Raw genomic sequence first — 24,890 nt, forward strand, 5'->3', positions numbered from 1 at the left:
CCCCAACAACTTGAATGCGTCTGGTTAAACTCCGCGTTACGTTACCACTGGTAGCGGATCTCCTATATGAGCAGGGCAGCTAACTTGTTCGTCTATCTAAGGACTGTTTAAGTAAGGTTAGGGAGTGAACGAACGCAGTCTATAAGTTAGCTAGGCTAGCCAGTGAGCTCATTAGAACCAACTAACGGGTGCCGTTAAAACCAACCGGCGTCATCCCGCGCTCAAATTCAAATAACTAGCGTTACCTCGTTTAAGCAACGCTAGCCCTTTCAACGAAAGCCGACGTTCTCGTCGAGATTCCGCCATCTAAAGTAACCAGCCGATTAATCAGATACTTAGGGTCATTCAGACAAAACTGCGGCGTGCCTCGAATAAATTAGTCAGCTCACTAGACTTGAGAAATGAGAGCAAGTTAACTGGCTAATTCGGTTACAGGAGTCGTCTGCTGTCAGGTTCCAGCGCCGCTAACATTAGTTTGGCTGTGAGCTCGACGGTCGCCGGCTTGGTTTTGAGCTCCTGGTTTTGACCTCGAAGGTCGCCGGCTTGGTTTTGAGCTCCTGGTTTTGACCTCGACGGTCGCCCGCTTGTCCGGTTCGTTTGTCCAACGTTCCAATCCAAACGTCTCTTTAACGCTATTCGTGGGAGGGAGTACGCGGAAGTTGCTCCTCCACCTCTCAACTCTCGCTAGCTAGCGTTAGCCAACAATAAGTCACAGCGAGGTGACTGAAGGAAGTTCGCTGCTGCATAGCTACTAATGGTGCACAAGTTCGTCGACTGCCAACGTTCGGTGAGGGAAGAGGCGTTAAAGGAGCGTTATCGTTAGGGGCGCGGTGCTTTTGTAGTTGGTTACCCTAACTAGCTATATTTCCTTAGCTAGGTATAGTCGTCTAGTTCGGTTAGATAACGTTAGCTAACTTGGGCTTTGTGGACTAACTACAGCAGTCAAGATGATTCCCGATAAGGCTCCCAAAAAAGACGTTTTGCACGCCGCCGAGGATTTGAAGAAAGAAGCACACATATCCAGTTTTGAGACATTTAAGGAGCTCTACGAAAAGTCAGTCGAGTCTCCAGAGGGTAATTCTACTTGTAAACATTTATCTACTCAGCTACGTTAGTTCAAAAAGAACTATACTCGTACTGTGCTATACTACCTTTTTGTATTAGACTTGGGACTAACGTTAACGTTAGTTACTATAGCTGTCCGCAGTTACTATGCATTTACTATAGCTATCTGCATTTACTGGCTCGTTACTTTCTCCGTATTGTAACCCACTGTAGCCTTGAAGTACACAGCAGTGGGGCTTAAAATGTTGATTGTAATTATTTTGATGCAATACTGCTTTTACACCGTTTAAATTAAGTAATGCGATTTAATCACATGATTTGTTTCTTCAATAATACGCTCACAGCAAAAAAAAATAAGCTCTCTCTTCAAGATGTATTTGCATGTTTTTCGCTTTCTTAAGCATAGGGAAATTTTGACAAACGTTTCACACTTGCATGTAGCAGTGGATGATGTGCACACTCGTTCTGTGTTTTTCTGTAATCTCCTGCCTGTCATCCCATCTGCCTGACACCCCTCTCCCGAGGGGTGCATTGGATCAATCTCATAATGAGAAGGCTGTATTTGCCTGACACTTTTATAACTGCCATCTCTCTTATTTAGAGTTCTGGGGAGATGTTGCCAAAGACTTCTTCTGGAAAACCAAACACACTGGCCAGTTTCTGGACTACAACTTTGATGTGACCAAGGGTAAAATCTTTGTCAAGTGCATGGAGGGGGCCACCACAAATATCTGCTACAACATTCTGGACCACAACATCCATGAGAGACAGCTGGGGGACAGAGTGGCCTTTTACTGGTCAGTGTGTACATTGGATGTGTGCAAGAATTATCCAGGCCACAGTGGGGACTAGTGTGAGCTGTTGCTGAATACTTGAGCCAAGACAGACCCATAGTGTGAATGCTACTTAGATCATCATCAATGACTTTTCCATGACATTTATCATTTGAACATAAGGATATGATGTGAACCTTCAAACATGTGTGGAAAAATAATTAGAATTTTCTGATTAAAGGCTGTATAGTTTTAGGTGCCTTCATAGATTAAGGTAACCCTGGTCTCTAAGCATTTTGGAAATGACCATTGGTGAGAGATGTGATGACAGAAGGCAGATGGTAGAAGAAGCAGGTGTAGTAATTGTGGTTGCTTAAAGGTTGTTTAAAACAACTGCAATTAGGTTTGGCAATATGTTTATTGATACACGAATCTATGCAGTCACAGCTGTATCAATATTTATTAGCTTTTATATACCCAGTGTGAAACTAGTGCGTTCAAGTGCAGTATTTAAAATGTCAATCTGGTTGCACCTCGGGGGGGAAAAAAAACCAGTGGCATTAGGGTAAATCAATACATTTGTCTAGGAAAGACCACAGAACAGCAGCTACAGTCAGACTATTTCACTTCCTTTTGGCTTATTTTATTGCAATTTAATTTTAATATAAATCGTATAACGGACATCGTATAGGCATTGTATAGTATCCAGTCATGATGCATATCATATAGTGAAGTTACTGGCAATACCCAGAGTTAGCTGTGGATGTCTACTTTGAAACTGTGGCAATGTTGTTGCATAGGAACTGCTAGAGTTTGGCTTTTGTGCATCAAAAAGTGTTTTTAACAGATATCTTGTGGTCATATGATGTTGTGTGACGACAAATTGATATGAAACTTTGAAAAGTACCACATACAGAGGCAACAGGACCGTCACACTGGGAGAAGGAGTGTTGGTAGTGTTCATAAGCAGCATCAGCTGTTATTGAAAGTTGGATCATTTCTGCGTTTGCTTGAAAGAGGTTTATCCATGTTACGGTGGATTGGGTCAAACATGCTTGTCTTACCAAAGCTGATTGACCACTTGATGCACCTTCAAGTATGTTGTTTGTTACGCTGTTTAGTTCTCTAATGCACGGGTGTGCAATTGTTGGTTTTGCAATTTGAGAATCGCGTTACTTATGAAATTCCAATTCGGAAGGCTGATAGATTTGTCTTCGGATTGTGTACCGCGTGGATTTTTGTAGACAGGATAATAAAATTTACTAGGCCTTGTGCAGTTGGGTTTTTTTTTTTTTTTTTTTTTCCTTTCTTTCTTTCTAGAAATCACGTGTGCCATATCGGTGGATAAGTGTGCATCAGTCCAATGCTGACAGGTTGTCTGAGCTTCCAGTCAGGATGTCTTTGCTGACACTCAGCCGTCGTCGTCAGCTTTATTCACCTGCTCGGCTGAAAGTGGTCCGCCCGCCTGCTCTTCGGGGCCTCCATAGCAGGCTGCTGTGGACGTTGTGCCCACATCATGATTGGATAGGCATTTTGTAATCCATTTCTCAAAGGAGGCAGTTAAATTTTTTTGCCTATTCAAACCTTTTTTTTTTATTATTTAGTTTTTAGTTCTGTAATTCTGTAGTGCCAGATATTACAACACAGGATGTGAAATATGGTCCTCTGCCGAAGCTTTGCCAGAATTTCTTCTCCTTCGTCCATACTTGCAGAACTGCCTGCACTCGTTTAAGATTGCGGAAGGCCCTGTTGTGCAGATGGACAGTTAGCCTGTGCGCAGAGCAAATTTACGATGTCTAATTATAAGAAGAAAACATGGCTAGTGCACATTTTTGTCTGCTTTCCTCAAAGATGTTGGCGCCTCTAGAAGGGCATTTCAAAGATAAGGAAGTTAATGTTTTAAGCCTGCAACCTCAGCCACTGCACGAACTCGAGAGCGTGTACTTTACCCGTTATGCTTTTGATTGCTGTGTTACTTGTATAACCTTTTTGTCATAGACAGCACTTTGTTTGTGTGCGAGTAACTATATGTAATGGGTCTTGGGTTCAACGCTACATCGTATCCTACAGCATATTCAGTATGAGGTTCTCATTTTAAAATGCAGTGCAACAAATTTCAAAATGCATTTATTTGGACTTCTGAACAGTAATGGCCCTTATCCTTGTCAGTAACAGCTCCCACCCACTGTCTGAATGTGCCCCATGGTACAGTAGCAGCCAGGCCTGGAGAGTATTGGTGAGCAGGGGCTTTGCGGGCCTCGTGGCAAGCCATTTGTGTTTGCAGGAGAGAGGCCGACCACCAGCCGAGCACTGCTCTGGCAGTGCCATGACTCAAGCTCTTCTTCCGCTGATGGTGTGCCCCTCCCTCCTGGCCAGTCACATCACACGGGCACCCTGAGCAATTATGTAGAGTGGAAAAAATTACTTTTGCAGCATATAACAAATTGAAGCCTAAAACCACAATACCAAATCTAATTGGACCAAACATGCAGGCTCCTCATACTGTGACACATCTGCATTAGTGTGATGAAGATGAAACGTTTTGGCTCTCATTCACGATCCTGATTGGCTTTTAAACAGGGAGGGTAACGAGCCGGGAGATGAGAAGACCGTGACCTACAGAGAACTTTTGGAGCAAGTGTGCAAGTTTGCCAACGTCCTTAAGTCGCAAGGTATGTGCCCAGCTTGAGAGCTAGAGATGGCTGTGCTGCTTGGCCTGGGCAGATGAGTAATATTTCCTCTGGCTTTGCAGGGGTGAAGAAAGGGGATCGAGTGTCCATCTACATGCCCATGGTCATTGAGCTGGTAGTGGCCATGTTGGCTTGTGCCCGAATTGGAGCAGTGCATTCTATTGTGGTGCGTTCTTCCTCTTTCTTTGTCCCTTTCCCTGGTCATGTTGTAATTTTAAGTGGCTGCCAACGTTTATGTACAACAGCACCTCTACAAAACAGCAACCTGTTAAAGATATGGGCCTAGTATCGCATGTTCTCAAAAGCCTTCCACTGACCTCTGATTACACCGCATTCGGAATTATTAGGCAAATGATATTTTTCTCTGATTTTCCTAAATGTCAATGCGAATGACGGTCAGTATAATTTATCAACCGTTAGAGTATGATTCAAATTTTTTTGAACAAACCTCCCAATGATAAGTTGTTTTTTTTTCAAAAGTAAACTCAAAATGCATTGTTCCAAATTATGCACAACAGTGTTTCAAAACATTTTATAGGTTTTAAAGCACTGAAAATGGTCATTTGTTGAATTTGCAGCATTGAGGTCACATTTACTGAAATCCTATTTCCTACTGAATCCTACTGAAAGTTATTTCAAGTTTTGTTTTTGTTTTTTTTGTTTTTTTAATTAACAGGCCAAGTTGCATGTTAACATAGGACCCCTTCTTTGATATCACCTTCACAATTCTTGCATCCATTGAGCTTGAGTTTTTGGAGAGTTTCTGCTTGAATTTCTTTGCAGAATGTCAGAATAGCCTCCCAGAGCTGCTGTTTTGATGTGAACTGCCTCCCACCCTCAGATCTTTTGCTTGAGGACACTATATACTTTGCCGAGGTCATTTTCACACCTTCAGGGACCCTAAAGGGGTCTACCAGCTCTCCTCATGATTCCGGCCCAAAACGTGACTCCGCAACCTCCTTGCTGACGTCACAGCCTTGTTAGGACATGGTGGCCATCCACCAAACATCCACTACTCCATCCATCTGGACCATCCAGGGTTGCATGGCACTCATCAGTAAACAAGACTGTTTGAAGATTAGTCTTCATGTATGTCTGGGCTCACTTCAACCGTTTCTGCTTGTGAGCACTGGTTAGGGGTGGCCGAATAGTAGATTTATGCACGACTGCAGCTATCTGGAGGATCCTACATCTTGAGGTTCACGGGACTCCAGAGGCACCAGCAGCTTTAAATACCTGTTTGCTGCTTTGTAATGGCATTTTAGCAGCTGCTCTCTTAATCCGATGAATTTGTCTGGCAGAAACCTTCCTCATTATGCGTTTATCTGCACGAATCTGTCTATGCTCTGAATCAGCCACAAATCGCTTCACAGTACGATGATCACACTCAAGTATTCGTGAAATATCTAATGTTTTCACACCTTGTTCAAGGCACTGCACTATTTGGCACTTTCCGGCAGCAGAGAGATCCTTTTTCTTTTCCATATTGCTTGAAACCTGCGGCCTGCTTAATAATTTGGAACGTCCTTCTTAAATAGTTTTCCTTTAATTAGGCTCAGATAATTATCACAGGTGTCCGAGATTGATTTTAGTTATCCAAAGAGCCCTGAGACACAATACCATCCATGAGTTTAATTGAAAAACAAAAAATTTAATCTGTGACACTTAATATGGAATGCGGTGTAAAGTAATCATCAGTCAGTGTGTTCCTGAGTTTAGGGTAGCTTCCTTTTTATTTCCCTGTTGTAGTATTTGGAGAATTGTGGCTGTACATACAATAACATTCTAAAGTCTTGAATCTCTCCTTAAGGAATATCTGTTGTCCTCCAGTTTGCAGGCTTTTCTGCTGAGTCACTCTGTGAAAGAATAATAGATTCTCAGTGTTCTCTGCTGATCACAGCTGGTAAGAAAAGTCCATTTTTTATTAATCCACATCTTTAACCTGTGAACCATTCATCTAGATTACCTTTAATCCCATTAGCCAAAATTTCCTGATGAGAAATGAGTGTTGATTTTTATTGAGTGTAATTTGCTGTATTAGAAAAGGCGCTGACCACATTGCCTTCAGATGCACTTTACGACCAAGCCTTGGCACTGACTCTCCTCCACATTCTGATCTAGCGTGCCTGGATGTGGAAATGTAGTGAATTGGCTGTGTGTGTGGGGGGAGAAGTCTTTAGATTTTACATCATATTGGACTTACACTAAAAACAAGGCCGTCAGGAGATGGATGTGACATTATCACTTGACCTAAACCTGTAAATTAATTGTTTGGGTAATGGGTGGTTTGCATCATCGTTGCTGTCATAGTTTTCAGAAAGGAAGCCAATAAATCGAAAACCAGTTAGCTGGAAGGTTTATTTTTAGACCTCCTCTAGGCTTGTCTGTATGAAGGAAAATGTGTTAGGTGCTACAGGTTTATCAGCGTACTGGAGTCGGGGCAGCACAGCACACCACACACAGCACGTTCCAGATCCCAGGCTCAATAAGAGCCTAGATGAAGTTTCACCATTTACGTTTCTCTGTTTAGTTCGATCCAGTCCGCTCAGCACTTTCCCTCCATTTCTGTCCCTGTTGATCTCCCAGATGGCTTTTACCGAGGGGATAAGCTTATCAGTCTTAAGGTGATTGCCGACGAGGCGCTGCAGAAATGCAGAGACAAGTAAGACAAACGTCCCGATCTTCTCAGCGCACGCTCTTTACTTGCATCCCTTGTTCCTTACAAGGCCTCACTTTGGGCTGCACAATTATGTATATCGGATAGGAACGTGTTAATTCGCAGACTTTGGTGGTCGTTGACTTTGCTCATTGCAGAAGCCACGGCCTGTGTCCACAGTCGAGTGTCGCCTTTGTAGAACTGTGCTTTTAATGAAGCTGCGTCCGTTGCTTGCTTTTCAAGTGCTCCTTGTTTCTCTCAGGTCTGTCCTAGTGGAGTGCTGCATTATGCTGAAACACTTATCGAAGGAGGAAGAGGAAGTGTCGCCGAGCCCAGGCTCCCTGTCGCCCCCAGCCAAGCGCTCCTGTCCAGGCCTGCAGGTGCACTTTGATCTTTCGGCTACGTGTTAATTTTTTGCCAGCCTCCCTTCATATCTGTAACGTTAGGGTTTATGCTGTGTCTTTTTCTATTGTACCCAAATGTTGTCCTATCTGTTATTCAGTCCTCCTGTTTTCAGTTTGTGTTATGACTATATTTTTTCCAGTGCCACAAAAATCTGGCAACACCATAGTTATTATACTGGAAATATTTTACATCATAGAAACATGTATATAATAGAATGATTTCCAAACTTGAGAATGAGAGCTCTTTTTTTAATTTTTTTCCCTCTTTTATGGCAGATAGGTCTTATGTACAGTCGAGGTGTTGCCATATTTACCATTTCCTCACACTTTTCTATGTGAGTAATCTTTCCATTAACCACCAACCCCCCCACCCTCCCCTTTTAGCAGGAGAAACAGACAGAAAAAGTAAGGAAGGTCCGTCCCAACCCCAAGGTATTTGGAGCCCTCTCTGCTTTCACCTCTAGTGTTTCTTTCCCACTCTTGCCTTTCCTTGGCACTCGTTTTGTTCACTCCACGGCGACTCTCTTGTTCCGTGGGCAGGTTCGAGGCCTGCGTCAATCTTCACACTCTAACACGGCGTGACTCTGCGTGCGCTCACGTGGGTGCCTCCAGCCATACACATTCACGCACTTTTCAGATTTGGCGTGCGATTACTATTACCTAACGAGTGGCGGCGCAAGGCGACCCATTCGAATCTGTTGTTTTAAGTGAATGCAAGTGAAAGACTCCATTTGAGTTCCACGACTGCAGTCATTCAGTTGTTGCAGGTTTGGTTTTAAAAGCCAATTCTGAAAGGGCAAACCTCAGATGGTAACAGGTGTCCTTGAAAAAAGCGGACAGTCACAAATCACTGTAGTGTAGTCTACGACCTATGCTTGCTGGCTGTAGTCACTCTACCCCTACTGACCCATGTGGCTTTCACCACCCCCTTATAATATCTAGGCTGTATCAGAATATGTATAAAATCCAACAAACGAGATCTGGCTTTTAACTTCCAAATCGCTGCCTTGTCTCAAGCACATGTCAGCTAGCCTATCCTCTCAAGTCGGAGCAGAGAGGCTACCCGCGTAGAACAGCCTTACCCCAATGAGGCCATCGTCCAGTGTTTCATAATCCTTTCCCACTTACAAGTACAACTAGCCAGTGCATAGGTCAGCCCCATTTTGGCACTTGCGGGGGGGAGATGGGTTCCGAAACACAGTCCCGTCATGGTAGTGACTCTGCTAGCCTCCGATGCTCTTGAGTGTCGGCGCCCTTTCTGAGCTTCTCTTCCACTACTGTCATGGCTTTGGCTGGTCACTCTGTGTGGTCAAACGCCATCATGCCCATTTAGTTCCATTTAACTGCTCCTGTCATTTAAATGAAACACGGCTCTCCTCGTCCTGTGTGCCCTCCTCTCAGGCCGTGGTGTGCATGCCAGAACTGACGCCGCCAAGCAGGCTCTTCTGCTCATCTTCCCCTAGTCTGTTCTGTCCAGTCTGTGGTGGATGTGTGTTTACGTACCGCGTATAACTAACTTTACTTTGATCTTTAAAAAAAAAAGTTCATTTATTTACATTATGTTGCCTGAAAGAGATGGGACTTTTATCCTACGAGCTAACCACTTTCCTTGGTTTTAGTTTAAACGCACTGTGGGACGAAATGAAATTTTTCAGGTTATACCATATCAGCACGTCCAGATCCACCTGTAGTTCAGTAGAGGTTTGTGAGAGTGAATTGCATCTTGTGCACGTTTAGAGCAGTTCGGCTGGTTAAGGAACCGCTTCCAAATGCGCACTTCAGATGAGCTTAGAGAAGACTGATGTCCACTTCTGTTCTGTGGGCTCTTACTGGTGCAGGTGCCCTGGAACCCAGAGGTGGACTTGTGCTGGCACACACTAATGGAAGAAGCGTCCAACGAGTGTGAGCCCGTGTGGTGTGAATCTGAAGACCCTCTCTTCATCCTCTACACCAGTGGCTCCACTGGGAAACCTAAGGTATCATGTCACCCACCTACTTTTTATGTCTGTGTTTTCCCTCATACTTCCTCAGGTGTTCTAATTGCCTGGTCGGTTTGTCTCTCAGGGTGTATTGCACACAGTCAGTGGTTACATGCTCTACACTGCTGCAACATTTAAACTGGTGTTTGACTACCACCCCGATGACATTTACTGGTGCACCGCAGACATTGGTTGGATTACTGGTCACTCGTACATTACCTATGGGCCCCTGGCCAATGGGGCCTCCAGCGTCCTGGTAAGGGAGCATCCCCACCGCTTTTGTTACTTTGTGTAAGTGCCCAGGACAGAAATGAGAAACAAACTGGATTTATGTCATGTGGTACAGTTGGATCCTGACATTGTCATTCAAGGCTGTCAAATTTTGACAGGAGTTCTCCTCAGTAAGATAATGTCTTACTCGCCCCAGTCAGCAAAAAAAGTAAAACTGAACTGACCCAGATTTTTATCGGACTCTTCTGATGTCATTCTGAATGTCCCAGTTCGAAGGTCTGCCCACCTACCCCGACGTTAGCCGCATGTGGCAGATAGTGGATAAGTACCAGGTCTCCAAGTTTTACACAGCCCCCACCGCCATCCGGCTCCTCATGAAGTATGGCACAGAGCCAGTACACAAGTAGGTGCTGAGGTCCCGCTGTTCCGCTTCCTTTTTACACCTTATCCACTCGGGATATTAGCACGCTGGCACAGCCCCAGTCTTGTGTTTAACCGCTTTAACACCAGTTAAGCCAGAATCGGCGCATGCTGGCACACATTGGTAGGAAAGTGTCAAGTTTTGAAATTGGATCCCACTAATACAGGGAAACATAGTTTCATAGGTCACAGTTTTAATTTCAGCCTGAGCTGCCTCTGGCACACAGCATGTATGCACACTCGGGTTGCTTTCCATAGAGAAACCGGGCACATTGGGGCAACTCCTCGGCACACCACGCTGTTGTGTGCTGGCCTCATTGTTTAGGCAAAGGCCAACTATACCCATTTTAATGTTTATAGCTGGCTAGCTAGTAGTAGCCTATATATTATTATGGAAGATGTAAAAATATAATAATTGTACACCTAAAAGTAATGTATGGAAATATATTGTATATTTATGACTGTTCAACCATGGTATTGCCCAGTCCTATAGGTGTGTGTGTGTGTGTGTGTGTGCGCGCGCGCGCTCGCTCGCTCGTCAGGTGTAAACGGACTTCTCTGAAGATCTTGGGTACAGTAGGTGAGCCCATTAATCCCGAGGCTTGGCAGTGGTTCTACAGTGTAGTGGGAGATAAGCGATGCCCCGTAGTTGACACCTTTTGGCAGACAGAGACGGTAAGCAGCTGTAGCTCTTCCCTTTATGAACTAGTGCATTTATCTTGCCAACATTATACTTGGATTGAACGTAATTTCTAAGCAGCTGTGCCGGGTGCCGTCTTGGATAACTCTTCCTCTTTGCTTTTCAGGGAGGGCACGTGCTAACGCCCCTACCAGCTGCCACGCCTCTAAAACCGGGATCTGCAGTGAGTGTGTCTCTCTAAGCCCCTGACAGTTTACTCCTGCTTCTAGTTGTACGGTACTGGGGCTTTAAACGGGTTAAGTGTGGTGGTGTTTGGTTGTTGTTTTTAACGCCTGTTTTGTTGTCAGTTTGGTACACTTGTTAAACTTGAGTTCCACTGCGTCTGTGATGTCTTCCTTGCGTCTGTAGACGTTCCCGTTTTTTGGCGTGGTGCCTGCCATTCTGAACGAGTCGGGTGAGGAGCTGGAGGGACCGAGCGAGGGTTACCTGGTACGAGCCAGCTCCACTCCACTCGTGGTGTTAGAATATCAGTCTTGCGCTGTGTACTCATAGGCATGGGGTGACGTCCACTCGAAAGCAGACGTCTTGCATTACAGTACAGCTGCAGGTGTAGCGTCAGTCGGCAGGTTTCTTTTCATGGTGGATAAATTTAACAAACCGTTCTGTTGTATGCATGTGTGTAAGTCTGTCAGCGTAGTAGTTTATATAAGCTAAAGCGCCTGGTTCTGTGCAGGTGTTCAAGCAGCCTTGGCCTGGTGTGATGAGGACTGTGTATGGGAACCACGAGAGATTTGAGGCCACCTACTTCAAGAAATTCCCAGGATACTACGTAACTGGAGATGGTAATGTCCCTTGCACAGCACACGGCGCATGCTCGAGCATGGTCTGAAACGACTGACTTAGTGGTCAGGCCGCCTTTCACGATGGCGCTCGTGCTCCGTGTTCAGGTTGCCGCAGAGACAAGGACGGCTACTACTGGATCACCGGCAGGATCGACGACATGCTGAATGTTTCAGGTGAGGGGCCGAGGCCAACAGCAGCTTGGGGCTTGAACCGGCAACCTTCTGATCAAGTACCGTATCCGCTAAGCTACCACTGCCCCACCCACTGAAGCTTCTTCCCTCCCTGTTCCTCCCCCTCTGTGTCACTCAGGTCACTTGCTGAGCACGGCGGAGGTGGAGTCGGCTCTGGTGGAGCACCAGGCGGTGGCGGAGGCCGCCGTGGTGGGGACGCCGCACCCTGTCAAAGGAGAGAGCCTCTACTGTTTCGTCACACTCGCAGACGGCATCAGCTACACCGCCGCCCTGGAAGCTGAGCTCAGGCAGCAAGGTTGGGGCACAAGTGTGGCCCTGCCCGCTGGCTGTATTCTTAAGGGATCTTAACAGTGAAGCACTGATTTGTGATCAGCAGTTTTGGTGCCAGGGAACCTTTTTCTTTTGCCTGAAAAGTCAGCACTGCTCTTGAGTTTTGTGGGTCCCGTTAACACTAGGCTACATGCGCGTCTCATTCCAAAATCCTTAATGTCAGAATCGACTACAACAGGAAATTTTCCAAAACTGTGAGCAGCCTATGTTTATAATGCAATGGAGGAAACTACAGGACAGCTTTACCCACACTTCTTCAGGCCCTTTTCACCCATTTTCAAAGCAAGTGTTTTTTTGCAGTTTGTCGGTTATATCTAGGGAACATCTACTTCAACAGTATAGTTCTGCGCAAAACTTGATCTTGTTGGAATTATCCATTTCTGCAGGACTTTCTCTTGAAGTGTGATCTGATTTTTATCCAAATCACATCATGCTTTACATTGTGTATATATTCCCCTTAAACAATGGAGGTCATTGATGCGACCTCTTAAATTGGTATTAAAAAACGTTTAGTTACCTGTTCCCAGAATTCTGCAATAGGACCTTAAAAATGAAAACTGCCAGATTACTTTGTAAAATAATGAAGGAATAAAGCATCTAGAGTTGTGAAGGCATGTGAAAGCTTGTGATGAGTAGGCTAACCGAAATCTAATTTCTGTGCCACTTCACAATTCATTGGTTAATTCTTTCACTCGACTGTTATTCATCCTTTCTTTCATCTTTTTTTTTTTTTTTTTTTTTTTTTTCCTCTAACAGTGAGAGAGAGAATTGGTGCTATAGCTACACCCGATTACATCCAGAATGCCCCTGGACTTCCCAAAACCAGATCAGGTACAAATGAAACCCCTTTGGAGAGTGTGAGCATGTGTTTTAACGCCTGCGTTGTTAATAGGAATGCGAACCATTCTCTCGTCTCATGTTCACCTAAGGTAAAATCATGCGGCGTGTGCTGAGAAAGATAGCGTCCAACCAGCGGGACATGGGAGACGTGTCCACACTGGCAGACAGCACCGTCCTTGAGCAACTGTTTGAGAACCGCTGCGGTACTGCAATGTGAGCAGCAGGGGGACCACTTCACTCTGGCCCAGCACAGGGCTAGAAGCCCAGGAGAGGGGGCACACTTGGAATAACGTTTGGAACAAGGCGACCAAAGACAACAAACAACAACGAAAACAGTTGCTGCAGTTGTAAAGTTATTCAGAATGTCTGGGAACTGGAAAGGTTAGAGATTTTATTGACTCCAAGTTGTGCATTAATTTTTAGGCTAAGTGGAAAAGTTATTTTTGTTAGCTTTGCTCTGTTGATTTTGTTTTTGTCTCACATCTGATATGCTTGGTGTCATATGATTACATGCACACAAACTGTGTTAAACTAATCGTAGTCTGATCAGACTTTCTGCTTCGCAAAAGACTACTGTCTTGTTATGCCTCTGGATGCAATTTAACCTGTTGTGGTGAAATCCATGATTGTAATTAATGCACCACTCGTCAATCCCACTCATCAATATATATATATATATATATATATATTTTTAATGAACTTGTACCATATTTAATGTAGGTATGGGGTTTCAAATCAGGTGTTCACTCCTCAATCCAGACTATATACACCGGCTTCGTACCTTACAGAAAAAACACTGAAACAAGAACAGTCTCTCCCTCTGCAAGACTGTAGCCAAGCTAACCTGAAACCGCATCGTTCAGCTAGGACTATTGGGAGGATTTTAGGAGCTTGGCTCTTGAACCACAGACAATGTGAAAAACTCCTGTAGTCCTTATTCTAGCCATATTTTGTGCTTTCTTTACTAGGATGCTGCATAAGATGTATTGGATCTGACGTATTAATAGCCGATATTGTCCAACTCCTACTGCATGAAGACTGTTTATGTATATTTAGAGTGAATTATGTATGTTTTTCGGTCTTAAATGTGTAGTTGTATGTTAAAAGCAGGTTTGATTCCTGTCTCAAGTCATAATGCTACTGGATGGCTAAAAAATGTTGTGTGAACACACATTCTCCAGCCCGTCCAGTGATTGCCTAATTGTTGTGGGGGGTTGTACTGTGGTATATGGAGAAATGCGTGTAGTTAATTAGTCTTGTGTTTTTTGGTGGTTTTTTTTTGTGTGTGTGTGTGTGTGTGTGTGTGTTTGATTTTGTTAAATGTTCTAAAGGAAAGCACTTCAGGAAACAGCAGCGTGGCGGTGATGAGTTGAGGTTTACCTGGCGTACTGTGGAAGACTGTTCTTTTTTAGGTTTCACCTAAAAGGTCACATACGAAACAAAAGGAACAATTATGTAGGATAATATTTGCCTTTTTTCTTACTGCACATTGTATTTTTATTAAGCTCAGATTTTGTTCTGTTCTGATTTGAGGAGTTTTGGTTCTTTCTGCATTAATGCTCGTTGTCTTGCTTTTTTTGGTCAGAATTCTTTTACTGATTTTCAATTTCCTTGCCTCCTGTCACAAGCACTTGGTCTTTCTTCTATCAGAAGCTAACTCATTTCTAATTACTTTTATGCTGTTTTTCACTTTACGGTAATGTTAGTGTGTTCTTGTAATCATCTTATTTTGAAAGATTTTCAAGTAATGGTTCATATTTTCACTACTTTATGAAATAAAGTACCTTCTAGGTACTATTTGGTATGGTTTTTCTTTTGTCTTGCTTTTGTGTGTTTGTGTCTGAGTGCATGCAGGTTTGTCTTTCTATACTGCTGCAGACTAGATGTCTCAAGATTAGTAATATTTATTTAGGATGCTGTGATTGGGCTTGCTAAAAACCACATTAAACAGTGGCGCTGGTTTTTCAACCAGACCCAAATCATTTTGGTTCTTTGTATCATTGGTTCTTTGTATCTTTGGTTAAGGTTCGAACAAACTTCGAGCCAACTTTCCTTGGAGGCTTTTGACAAATTTAACTTGTTTCCACATGAGATACTCATTTATTACATACAAAGAAAATTAAAGGGGACTTGTTTTCCCTGTTTTTTCCCCCCTTTCCTGTAGTGTTGTATAGCTTTTTGTCTGCAAAGTTACAAACCCCAAAGCACATGCAAGATGGACTAAAACTCTCCCCCCAGACACCACTTTTCTCAGCTGCCTGAAACACCTCGTTGCAATTCCAGCCCTTGTGCTTTGTTGCAGAATGATGTAATCTTGTAACACATTCCTACCGACAAAGTTGGCTAGAACAGAGTAGGCTGACCAATCCGAGCATGCCGCACTCATCAGGAGGCAAGGCTTAAAGGCTCAGGGCCTCTAACAGAGCCTATGAGAAGAAGAATGTGTGTTTGGAGCACTGAATCATGTCATAGACTCCAAAAATAAAATCATGTACACCAAAAATGCGTGAAATGGTTTCCCTTTAAGAGACGCACTCTTCTGTAAACTGTGGAGCCTAAAAGGGGTTCTTCCTTTATGTATACAGACACAAACATCTCGTAACGGTCTGGCCAGTTAACATTAATGGTGTTTTACCAACTCACTCACACGAGGAAATTAACTGGGTTAGGGTTTGTTTGCACCTACTTGTATCCTCCCATGCAACCTACTCCGAGTCATATGACAGAGGACATGTTCAAGTGTTTGCCTTCCACTAGATGGCAGTCTTTCCTAGTAGACGTTCACAAACAAGACCGTGAAGCACCCTATCCACTGAAAAATAGAAAATCTAACACAGAGGCTTTTCTCCCAGTCACCCAAACCCAGTTCTCAATAGCAGGGTCACTCTCAGTCCTGCCCAGTTTCCCCAGTCAGGATGAGATGAGGTGGGGAAGGGAGCGCTTGAAATCGCACAGGGCAGTGGCTCCCCACCTATACAGCAGCCATGTGCATTCAATTAACCACAGAATTCATTGTTCCTGATCCTGGTTTTCAATGAGTAGTTCTGATATGACTAGACCATCTGTTACACTGTCAAGAGTTTGAATGATTCATGCCGCGGTGCTCCACTTGCAGTCTGGACTTCTTCGAGAGCAGAGCCCTGGCCTCCGTGTGTGTGTGTGTGTGTGTGTGTGTGTGTGTGTGTGTGTGTGTGTGTGTGTAAAAGAGAGAAGCACATAGTGTTTTTATCTTTCTACTGCACATGCTTGTGGTAGAGAAGGATATGAAGGGTGAATGAGCAATCAAGCTTAGCTCTCGTTAATCATCTCCTAACAGCAGAAAAAGGTTCTCGTTGTGCCTGATCAAGGCCTGACGGGGTGACTGGACACGTCGGGGTGGAGCTGTCGTGTTTTTCCTGTTCATGCTTTTTTCCCTCTCTCTTGTGTTCTCTCTTTACTGTCCATTCAACTGGAGATGTTTCCCATTGTATTCATTCTCTCTCTCTCTCTCTTGCTCTCTCTCGCTCTCTCTCCCTCACTCCTGTATCTCTCTGACACACACGCATCTCTCCCAATGGAACCACTGTGGTCAGTCGATCTGCTGCATTTTCCGCAGTGTAGAACTACTTGCACATGAAGCTAGATATCCATTTTCACATTCAATAACTGACATCACACAATTCTGAAGCATTGAGTTAGCTGTGTTATGCATTCACCCTCTACTACGTACGAGTTGCCTGAGAGAGTCATCTCTCTGTTTGCCTTTCTCTGATAACTTCTCTCAGGTACTGCCGTAACTCTCATTCCCATCTTCTGGGTTCCAATCTGTAGATGTTTTTTTGTTTTTTTTTTCCTGGGTTGGTTCTGTGTAGAGTCAGTACCCGAGTCGTGTCAGCGTCACACTCTGTACCCTCCAAAGGCAGCAGTACCTTCTTCTATGTGTCTGGCTAGGGGCTTTCAGACAAGGAACACTGGTACACGTGCGTGTGCGTGTGCGTGTGTGTGTGTGTGTGTGTGTGTGTGTGTTGGCTCAGCTGTCTTTGGCGTTTGACCTAGGTGAACATATGCGCCGTATAACGACTGCTGCTCTTTTTGGTTTAACATGCCCAAATGCGCACATTGCGCCCAGGCAGAGCTGGCCTGGGACCAGGTGGGGGGAGGGGCACTGAGAAGAAGGCGTGTCAAATCAAAAGGCATCAAGTTGGATGAATGCGTGTACACGAGGAGCTACTGAAATAAGATTATGACGGGTCACAGGGGATGAAGAGAAGTAAATTGAACTAATTTCCTCGTTTTGGTTTTCACAATAGACATGACAGACAATGCAGAGGTCCCTTTAATTTCAAGCAGGAAGTAGATAAATAAGCTAAAAAGAAAGCAAGCTTTGTAACACCTCTCGTCCACTTTATAATATACCCCCCCTTTAATGTCTCTTTGTCTATGCACTGAATGTATTGAAGTCCAGGGGGAATCAAGACTAGACATTGAAGAGAGAGAGAGAGAGAGAGAGAGAGAGAGAGAGAGAGAGAGAGAGAGAGAGAGAGAGAGAGAATAAGGCGTAACCTAGTGACAGAAGAGCAGCTGGTGATGTCAGCTGGATATCCGGGCTTCACCAGCAGGCCAGACTGTTGTTTATGGTCAACGCCGACTACTTTATGAAAGGAAACTTGGACGGTCGTTCTTCATGCCATTGGTACGCGAGTTCCGGAAGAAAACATTTAGGCGTGTGGTGTCCGCGGACTAGTCTGACAGGCACGTCCTAGACAGCCATTTGCGTTCAGGACACATCGGTCTATGTGAAGCACTACAGTACTGCTGTTGGTCACAGATGTGCAGACACAGCTTGGCTTGTGTGAACTATGACCTTGCTATAGTGGGGACCGGGCTGCACCTGCCTTAAAGTGAAGTAAACGAAACGCGCTGACTCGTCTTAAAACTGCCCCGTACTGCTCAGACGGCTTTTGCGGTGAATTCGGGGTGTTTTTGTTTGCTTGTTTATTTATTTGACACTTTATTTCTTGTTGCACAGCTGTATGTCCTATTCTCTCTGCCTTTTGTCTCGCCAGTAGAAGGTCCTCAGCCTGTGGGGCATTTTATGGCATTTTCCAGCTGGCAAATGAGACACTTATTAGAGATGTTGAGTGTTTACTCCTTTTTGGCAGGGTGGCGGGGGGCAGGGTGAATGTTACTGGAACAGCCTGCCAGTGGCTAACAAGGGCCTTTCGACAAGGGACTGACAGAACTTTGACTGTTATCCTGGACCAACCAGACCGCACCTGACAAATCACGGCTCTTCAGAGGAACGCATCTTTGGCAGACATGCTAGGAGCAGACCAGTTCCTTCCTTCCTTCCATTGCACAGCTGCCTATTGACATGTCTCTCCATCTCCCTCTCTCTTCCAGTACAGTGTTCCTCTTGTGCCTGTCCAATCATTTACGCAGTCAGGTCCCACCTGCGCCCGTCCGCCAGTATAGTCAGACACGGCTGCCGACAGAATCAAGAGACGGAGACCGCGATCGAGCCAGCAGGAACGCTTAGCGCAAGGACAGAATGCCATGTGCAGAGCGAAATAAGGACCCGCTATAAAATAATGAAGCACTGACGGATCTCAAAGTTACCGGTAAGTCGTCTGCGTTTTGCCCTATAGCAGCTGAGGCTGAGAGATTGCAGTCCAGATGTATTAGACATCGGGGATTGTATTAACAGAGTATTAATTTCAGAGTAAATTCCTCTTCATGTGGGACGTTAGCTCGTGGTGACTAAGTGTAACAAACGTAGAGAGGTATTTGAACTCATCCCGTGTTTTCTGGTTACAAGCCATATGTAGTTGTCCATTTTATGCATATACAAAATGATTTTTGGATCAGTTCTACTTTCATCTAAACAGCCGTACAGCTTTACAGACTGTTATTCTCTTTTAGACCTTTTTACAACTGAACGTGTTTTGTATATCTGTGTCGACAGTGTTTGTAATTTGTTTGGGGGAACTGTTGCCTTCAAATGACAGCTGCCAGCCTCGCAGTGTCTGTCTGCATAATGTTTCCCCCCCATGAGGCCCCTGGTGCCACCATGCATGAAGGGCACTGTAGGGTAGTTGAGAGATGGGGGGGGGGGGGGGGGGGGGGCATGTTTTAGGGCTTAAACCCCCACCCTTCGTGGATGTGGCAGGTCCTAAAGGAGAGAAGCAATTAAGATATAATTACTGCACCACCCTAATGCTATCTTCACTTCCGGGATCTGACCCTAGCTCCCCTTTAATAATCTCCACCCACATGTGTTTGTCTTAGACAGTTGGACTTACCGGGAGGCGTGTGGTTCAGTGAATCTGGAGATAGGGGCTCAGAGGACTTTGTATATAGTGGTTTTGTTTTTTGTTTTTTACTGAATTATATCGCATGAACAGAAAGGCTGACACTGCTTTTCTGTCTCCAGGCTAAAGACTTGCGCCAAACCAAATGGATGAAATTCACATCAGCATTTGAAAGGATGGCTGGATGTCACTGGAAAGATGCATTTCTTTCGTTATGGAGTATTACAATGTCTTGAAAGATATCATTAAAAGCGGTAGTCTGCTAAAGCACATAGCTGTAGCGCACCTTGGGTGTAGGTAACTGGCTGACAAGACGCACTTTATGTCATGTGTTGGCTTTAAAAATTACAGGTCACATTTTGTGTTCAGCTTGGAAACGTTAATGACTATAAAAAGGAAACAAAAAGCAAAATACCAACTTTTCTAACTGAAGTCACCGCAGCAACCAGACCGACTCTCTCTCCTCTCCTTCTTTAAGGTTCTAGGAGGCTGAAGATAAAAGCATAACGAAAGGGAGGAGGTTTTTTTGTGCCTCCTTGTTGTCGCAATGTAGTTCATACAGGAGTTAATATCTCGCATCTTCTGTTCGTCTCCGACGTGGAACACCCTGATTCGGGGAGGGAGGCAGGATTATGTACCACGAAGTTCCCTTTAGTTTGTCACAAACGACGACGACAACAGAACAGCTGTGAGATGAGTAGAAACGGCGTCTTCAATCGTTTTTCAGCAACAGGGGAGCTGTCGTCTCACTGACGGAGCTCCACACGTGTAGGCAGCCAGTCTATCTCTCGCCGAGGCTGGTAGCTTCCTGTCAGAGAAGTCGGTGTTTAAACAGGCTACAATAATGAGGCGCAGGTGCGAACGATTTTAATTACCCGCTGGTTCACCTGGGCTGTCTGGCTCTCTCCGCAGACGATGCTTAGCCAAGCACTCCCCCCCATCTCCGCCATCTCTACCTGCCATGTTATCCCTCCTGCCTAGCTGACATGTATTCCCAAAAAGGCTAGGTGATAAAAGTTAGGCGGACCTCACACGTGGCTAGTCATTTTAGCATTATTAGGTTGATCATTCCCTTTATGTGTTCAAAAAGCATTCTGTGTTCTTTCTCATCCTCAATAGATCTTTACACACGCACGCGCACACACAGCACACACCACCCCATCGTTCTGTGAGGTGCAGTGTGTCGTTGCATTAAGCTCCTATCGATTGTGATGTTGGTAATCCATATCTGTGCTCTCCCTTCACCACACTCCACTCCCACTCGGTGGTTAGCCTTAAACCAAAGCCTCTCACGCCCTCATCTCAGCCTCTCCCCAGATAAACATGGCTTTGTTTGTCCTGATGCAACACCTGTACACTATAAGACTGCTTTAACTGTAACTGTAGGTGTGGAGTAGAGAAGAAACCAAAAGTGACCACGAGTGTCCCTTTTTTCTGTCAGCCTTTTTTTTTTCTGCGAACCTTGCTGTTGCAAATTGCTCGGGACAAGACATTTGAAGAAATGTCTATATCTCTTCTCCTGCAGCTGTACTGTCTGCTGACCCGAGGCACATCTGTTAGGGTGACCAGAAAAGAGGATGTGAAAAAGGGTATGGTATTGGATAACCGCTTTTAACAAATGTATTCATTACGCTTTCTTACAGGATGAATAATCAGAGCCTATATGACCAGATGAGCTTCCGGAGACATGCTGTACATGGACAAAATAGACCCTCAGAGCATGTGTTTGGGCATTTTAGGCCTTGATAAGTCGCCATACAAAAGATCATATAGCAGGTAAACTTCATGTATTCTTCTGGCCGTGTGCTTCTGCGATGCAGCTACACACACACACACACACACACACTGAGAAGCAGTATGACCAGTCTGACCAGTGGTTGCGTGTAGGGCGTGTGCATGGCCGACCAAGTGTGGCATGCAAGAAGGTGGAACCCAAAAAGAATGACGAAAGCACAGACAGCCACACAGTGTATGCAGGAAAGGAAAGGAAAGCCAAATCCCAGACGCTTCTTCTCAGTCTTACAGACTGCAGCTTTAAAGGATCTATTGGGAAGTGCTCTGAACCCAGCCAACTGGCTAGCCTGACATCAGACGTAAATAAATGTGTGCATGTATGTGTGTGGGGGGAGGGGGGCTAATCGAATTGAATTAGGTCATTCAGTAGGCTGCATGTTTATGGTCATCTATACATGCCAGAAATCTGGAATGTCTGGTTAACATTTTTATTGCTAAGTTCCATAGCAGTAAAACATCAGTTTTGGAGCAATTGAACTCTACCTGATTATTAGGGCTCTCTGTGTGCTTCTCTCTCTCTCTCTCTCTCTCTCTCTCTCTCTCTCTCTCTCTCTCTCTCTCTCTCTCTCTCTTTCAAAATTCTAATAGGCTAAGGGAGAAGAATTGCAGTACCAGGTTTGTCAGACAGGGCGAGTCAATGCTTTGAAGTTCAATAACGAGAGAGAGAGAGAGAGAGAGAGAGAGAGAGGTTCTTGTGTTAAAGCTAACTGGATGAAATTACATGGTATAACACTAAGGCTTGATATTGTGACAAGACGTTTGCACTCAAATCCTCTTTTCCAGTGCTGAGGTCCTTTGTTCACACACAGTGTGAATCGCAGCCATTTTACACGGGCGCGATCAGTCTCGCTGCCTTATCGCCAGTGGCTGTGCGGGTTCGGAGCTGCAGTCATAGCCGTCCCTAGTGTACTACTGCCTCAGGCATCCATGCAGCCATACGCATGAACAACAAAAGGAGGGCAATGTTTGCAAACGCAGTCATCTACATTCACAAGAAGGGAGCTTGCAGAATATGGTTGCAATTACAAAAAAAAAAAAAAAAAAAGCTTGTACAGTAATTATTGGAAAGAACATACAAGAAGCCACCGAATAGAGTGCTCCAGATGTGTTTATGGGTGGAGATTCATTATTCATTTTTTAATTTACTCAAGCTCAATAGCTGAGGTTTTGGTAAAATAAGTGCTGATGTGATATTATGGCTCATGAGCAGTCGTGACCTGCAATGGTGCACAGTTATTCAAATCAAGGGTCCGGTGGGTAGTGATGAAGCCACAGGTCAGAACTCATTGGTTCAGGAAACCTTCTCTGGACTGGATGGCCTTTCTGTTTTGGCTCAGTGATTTCAGCGCAAGGTTTTCCAGCATTTAGCAGGTCTGTAAGATATAAACTAGGATGTTGGTTATGCTGATTTCTGCAAGATCCCTGATGTGATGGGATTGTTAAGGGAAAGCCTCCTCAGAGACACATGCCCCTAAATGGCTGTTAGTGCTCTGATGTTATTGTAGAAGCTTGCAGTGGGCACTATAGGTTGATACTGTTCCAGCCTTGTGTTTAAAGGTTTGGCACTACAAGAGCAGAAAATTGTAAACAGAGGTGATGTGAGTCTCTTTAAATTTCTCTCTCTCTGCATGCATGCATGTAATGCGCACACACACACACACACACACAGATCAGATCTCTCTGCCCTGCCCTGCCCTGCCTGGTGAATGCCAGGCAGTGCTGTTGCCTTGGCAACCAAGCCCCATTTGTGTAGCGAGCTCGTCATTCCCCATTGAGCTCAGTGCAAAGAGCGAGAGAGAGAGACAGAGAGAGAGAGAGAGAGAGAGAGAGAGAGAGAGAGAGCAGTAGTACACTGGGATTATGAGGCTAACCTATGCTTACTAACCAGGCAGCGTTCCAAGAAAGAGAGAGAGTGATTTATAATGTGGTGTCTATAACAGGACGGCTTGGTACCTCTAAAGGGTGCATGGAGAAGACTCCCAGAACACAATGGCAAGCATCTGCTGACTCATGGACATGTGCTAATGCTGAGGTTTGAACACGACCCAAATATTTGATTTCCACACAACATGGAAACACACACACACACACATACACATGACACACACACAAACAGAGACAGATACGTACAGAGGCCCTTAGAGCTGTATCTGAGGATACTGCAGTGCCTTTTTCAGTGTGAATAGTGTTTTATTTTGAGCTATAATTCTTCAGCAATAAGTATAGTGATGATACCACCACTTTTACGATCATAGTGAAACACATCACACCTCAATATATCATATATGCCATAAGTGAGGAGTAGGATTTCCTGTGGATACTAAAAAAAAGTACATACCCACATACACATGATGGGCAATCTACATCAGTACATATCTATCCATCCATCCATCCATCCATCGTATCTGTTGCTCACTTCTTGTTGGATGGGATAGTAGTGTAGCCATATGGCACTGGAAATGATGCCGTTTTAAAGGCCTCTGCTTCGTCGAGTCCCAGACCCTGTAAGCCACCCTGGGCAGACACTTCTCTCCCAAGCAAGTGCTCAGGATAGCACAGCTTTGTTCGGAGCGGCTATGAACAGTGTCTGTGTTACATCACGGCGTTTATGTTTGCTGCACACCTCAGAAGCTTTTGGCCAGCTGTTTGGATGTGACACATATTTGTTGGGTGATGGCACATTACCAGAGATTCTGTGTCAGGGTAATATTAGGAATGGCCATGATACCGGTGTTTTAATAATGTCAGGTTTGATTTGTTAAATAGGTGCATATAATAGTGACAGAAATGATTAGTTTCTAACTTAATATCCTCTCCTCTCCCCTCCCCTCTTCTCTTCTGCTCTCCTCTCCTCCCTTTTTTTTTGCGTCCCTTCTCCGTTCCCTGGAGTAATTAAGTGTCATTACAGAAGATCTGAGGTGTCTTCTCCTCATGTGTTCTCACTTTCCTCATCACTCTCCTGCCCTGTGCTTTCCTCACTTCTACTGGACCTCCTGGACTCCTGCAGGGGATTCAGCAGTCCTACTGTATGTCCAGACTCCAGATTATCTCTGGTCCAGGATTAGGCTAAACACTATGTTCATGTTATCTTTCAAAGCTCTTGGTTGTAGTGTTTGTATAGACTGGGGCGGTTGTAAAGACATACTGCATTAAAAATAGCCTCTACAAAACAAATAATCTTTATTGTGTGTTCAGAAGAACTGAAAGTTGCATTGTTGGTGGAATATCCTTCCAGTGTCAGAATCATCCATCTCTTCCTTGTGATGGTTTATTTGACCAGGACAAGTGCCTTTGGCAGGTAGCTTTGGCTGTGCTCGACTAAATTAGGAGCGCGAGGGACTAAGCTGAAAAGAGGGGACACAGAAGGTGCCACTGGAAGCAGGAAACGCCACAGCGACTGCGTGAGCTGATTACTGGTCTTTACTGCTAAACAAAAGAACTAATACTGATGCGCACAAATGAGGTGCACAAATAGCAAAGAATCAATTTGCATAGATATTAATGAGAAATGGATTTTATTTACTTACTAAGTAATGCATTCTCAACCTGTGTTTTTTCAAATGAGAATATTTTCAGACTTAATAGTCTTCATTGAGATAACAAAGTCATTTGTTTCTACAGTAATGAATTACTTTAATATACTCCTGTAGAACGTCTCCCCTTCACTTGGCCCCGCCCACTATCACACTGCTATTGCGCTCCATTGCTATAAATCCATTGGTATTGTTCCCTGCAGTTTCTTAA

At 44.5% G+C, this 24,890-nt stretch overlaps 1 protein-coding gene across 10 annotated transcripts; it reads left to right on the forward strand.

Annotated features, from left to right (window-relative positions):
• The first annotated feature begins 206 nt into the window (after positions 1 to 206).
• On the forward strand, positions 207 to 24,323 carry acss2 (acyl-CoA synthetase short chain family member 2). 10 transcript variants are annotated; one of them, XR_014119732.1, is made up of 23 exons: positions 210 to 1,074; positions 1,667 to 1,862; positions 4,419 to 4,510; positions 4,591 to 4,694; positions 6,359 to 6,431; positions 7,115 to 7,190; positions 7,447 to 7,564; positions 7,973 to 8,020; positions 9,427 to 9,564; positions 9,653 to 9,823; positions 10,068 to 10,201; positions 10,761 to 10,893; positions 11,025 to 11,081; positions 11,267 to 11,347; positions 11,592 to 11,700; positions 11,806 to 11,874; positions 12,011 to 12,187; positions 12,979 to 13,053; positions 13,152 to 13,443; positions 18,445 to 18,662; positions 20,996 to 21,128; positions 23,087 to 23,178; positions 24,036 to 24,323. XR_014119732.1 is itself a non-coding variant. In XM_081706980.1 (19 exons), exons 2-19 carry the CDS (start codon positions 1,774 to 1,776, stop codon positions 13,277 to 13,279), a joined length of 1,872 nt encoding a protein of 623 aa, XP_081563106.1. In that variant the 5' UTR covers positions 208 to 1,054; positions 1,667 to 1,773; the 3' UTR covers positions 13,280 to 15,049. The 10 variants fall into 10 exon arrangements, 6 of the variants coding, with proteins under 6 accessions (XP_081563107.1, XP_081563106.1, XP_026864198.2 ...); XR_014119731.1 differs by having other exon boundaries at positions 24,044 to 24,323; XR_014119733.1 differs by lacking the exon at positions 18,445 to 18,662 and having other exon boundaries at positions 24,044 to 24,323.
• The last annotated feature ends 567 nt before the right edge of the window (positions 24,324 to 24,890 follow it).

The sequence above is a fragment of the Electrophorus electricus genome, chromosome 24, assembly GCF_041902795.1.
Source record: "Electrophorus electricus isolate QZ-2024a chromosome 24, ASM4190279v1, whole genome shotgun sequence".
Lineage (NCBI taxonomy): Eukaryota > Metazoa > Chordata > Actinopteri > Gymnotiformes > Gymnotidae > Electrophorus > Electrophorus electricus.

Bases quoted from the DNA above. Each gene is read 5' to 3' on its own strand.
- acss2 (XM_027008396.3), top strand. From the start codon at position 948: ATGATTCCCGATAAGGCTCCCAAAAAAGACGTTTTGCACGCCGCCGAG. The intron at 11,348-11,591 runs GTACGAGCCAGC...GGTTCTGTGCAG, and splicing joins GACCGAGCGAGGGTTACCTG to GTGTTCAAGCAGCCTTGGCC. The intron at 11,875-12,010 runs GTGAGGGGCCGA...TGTGTCACTCAG, and splicing joins CGACATGCTGAATGTTTCAG to GTCACTTGCTGAGCACGGCG.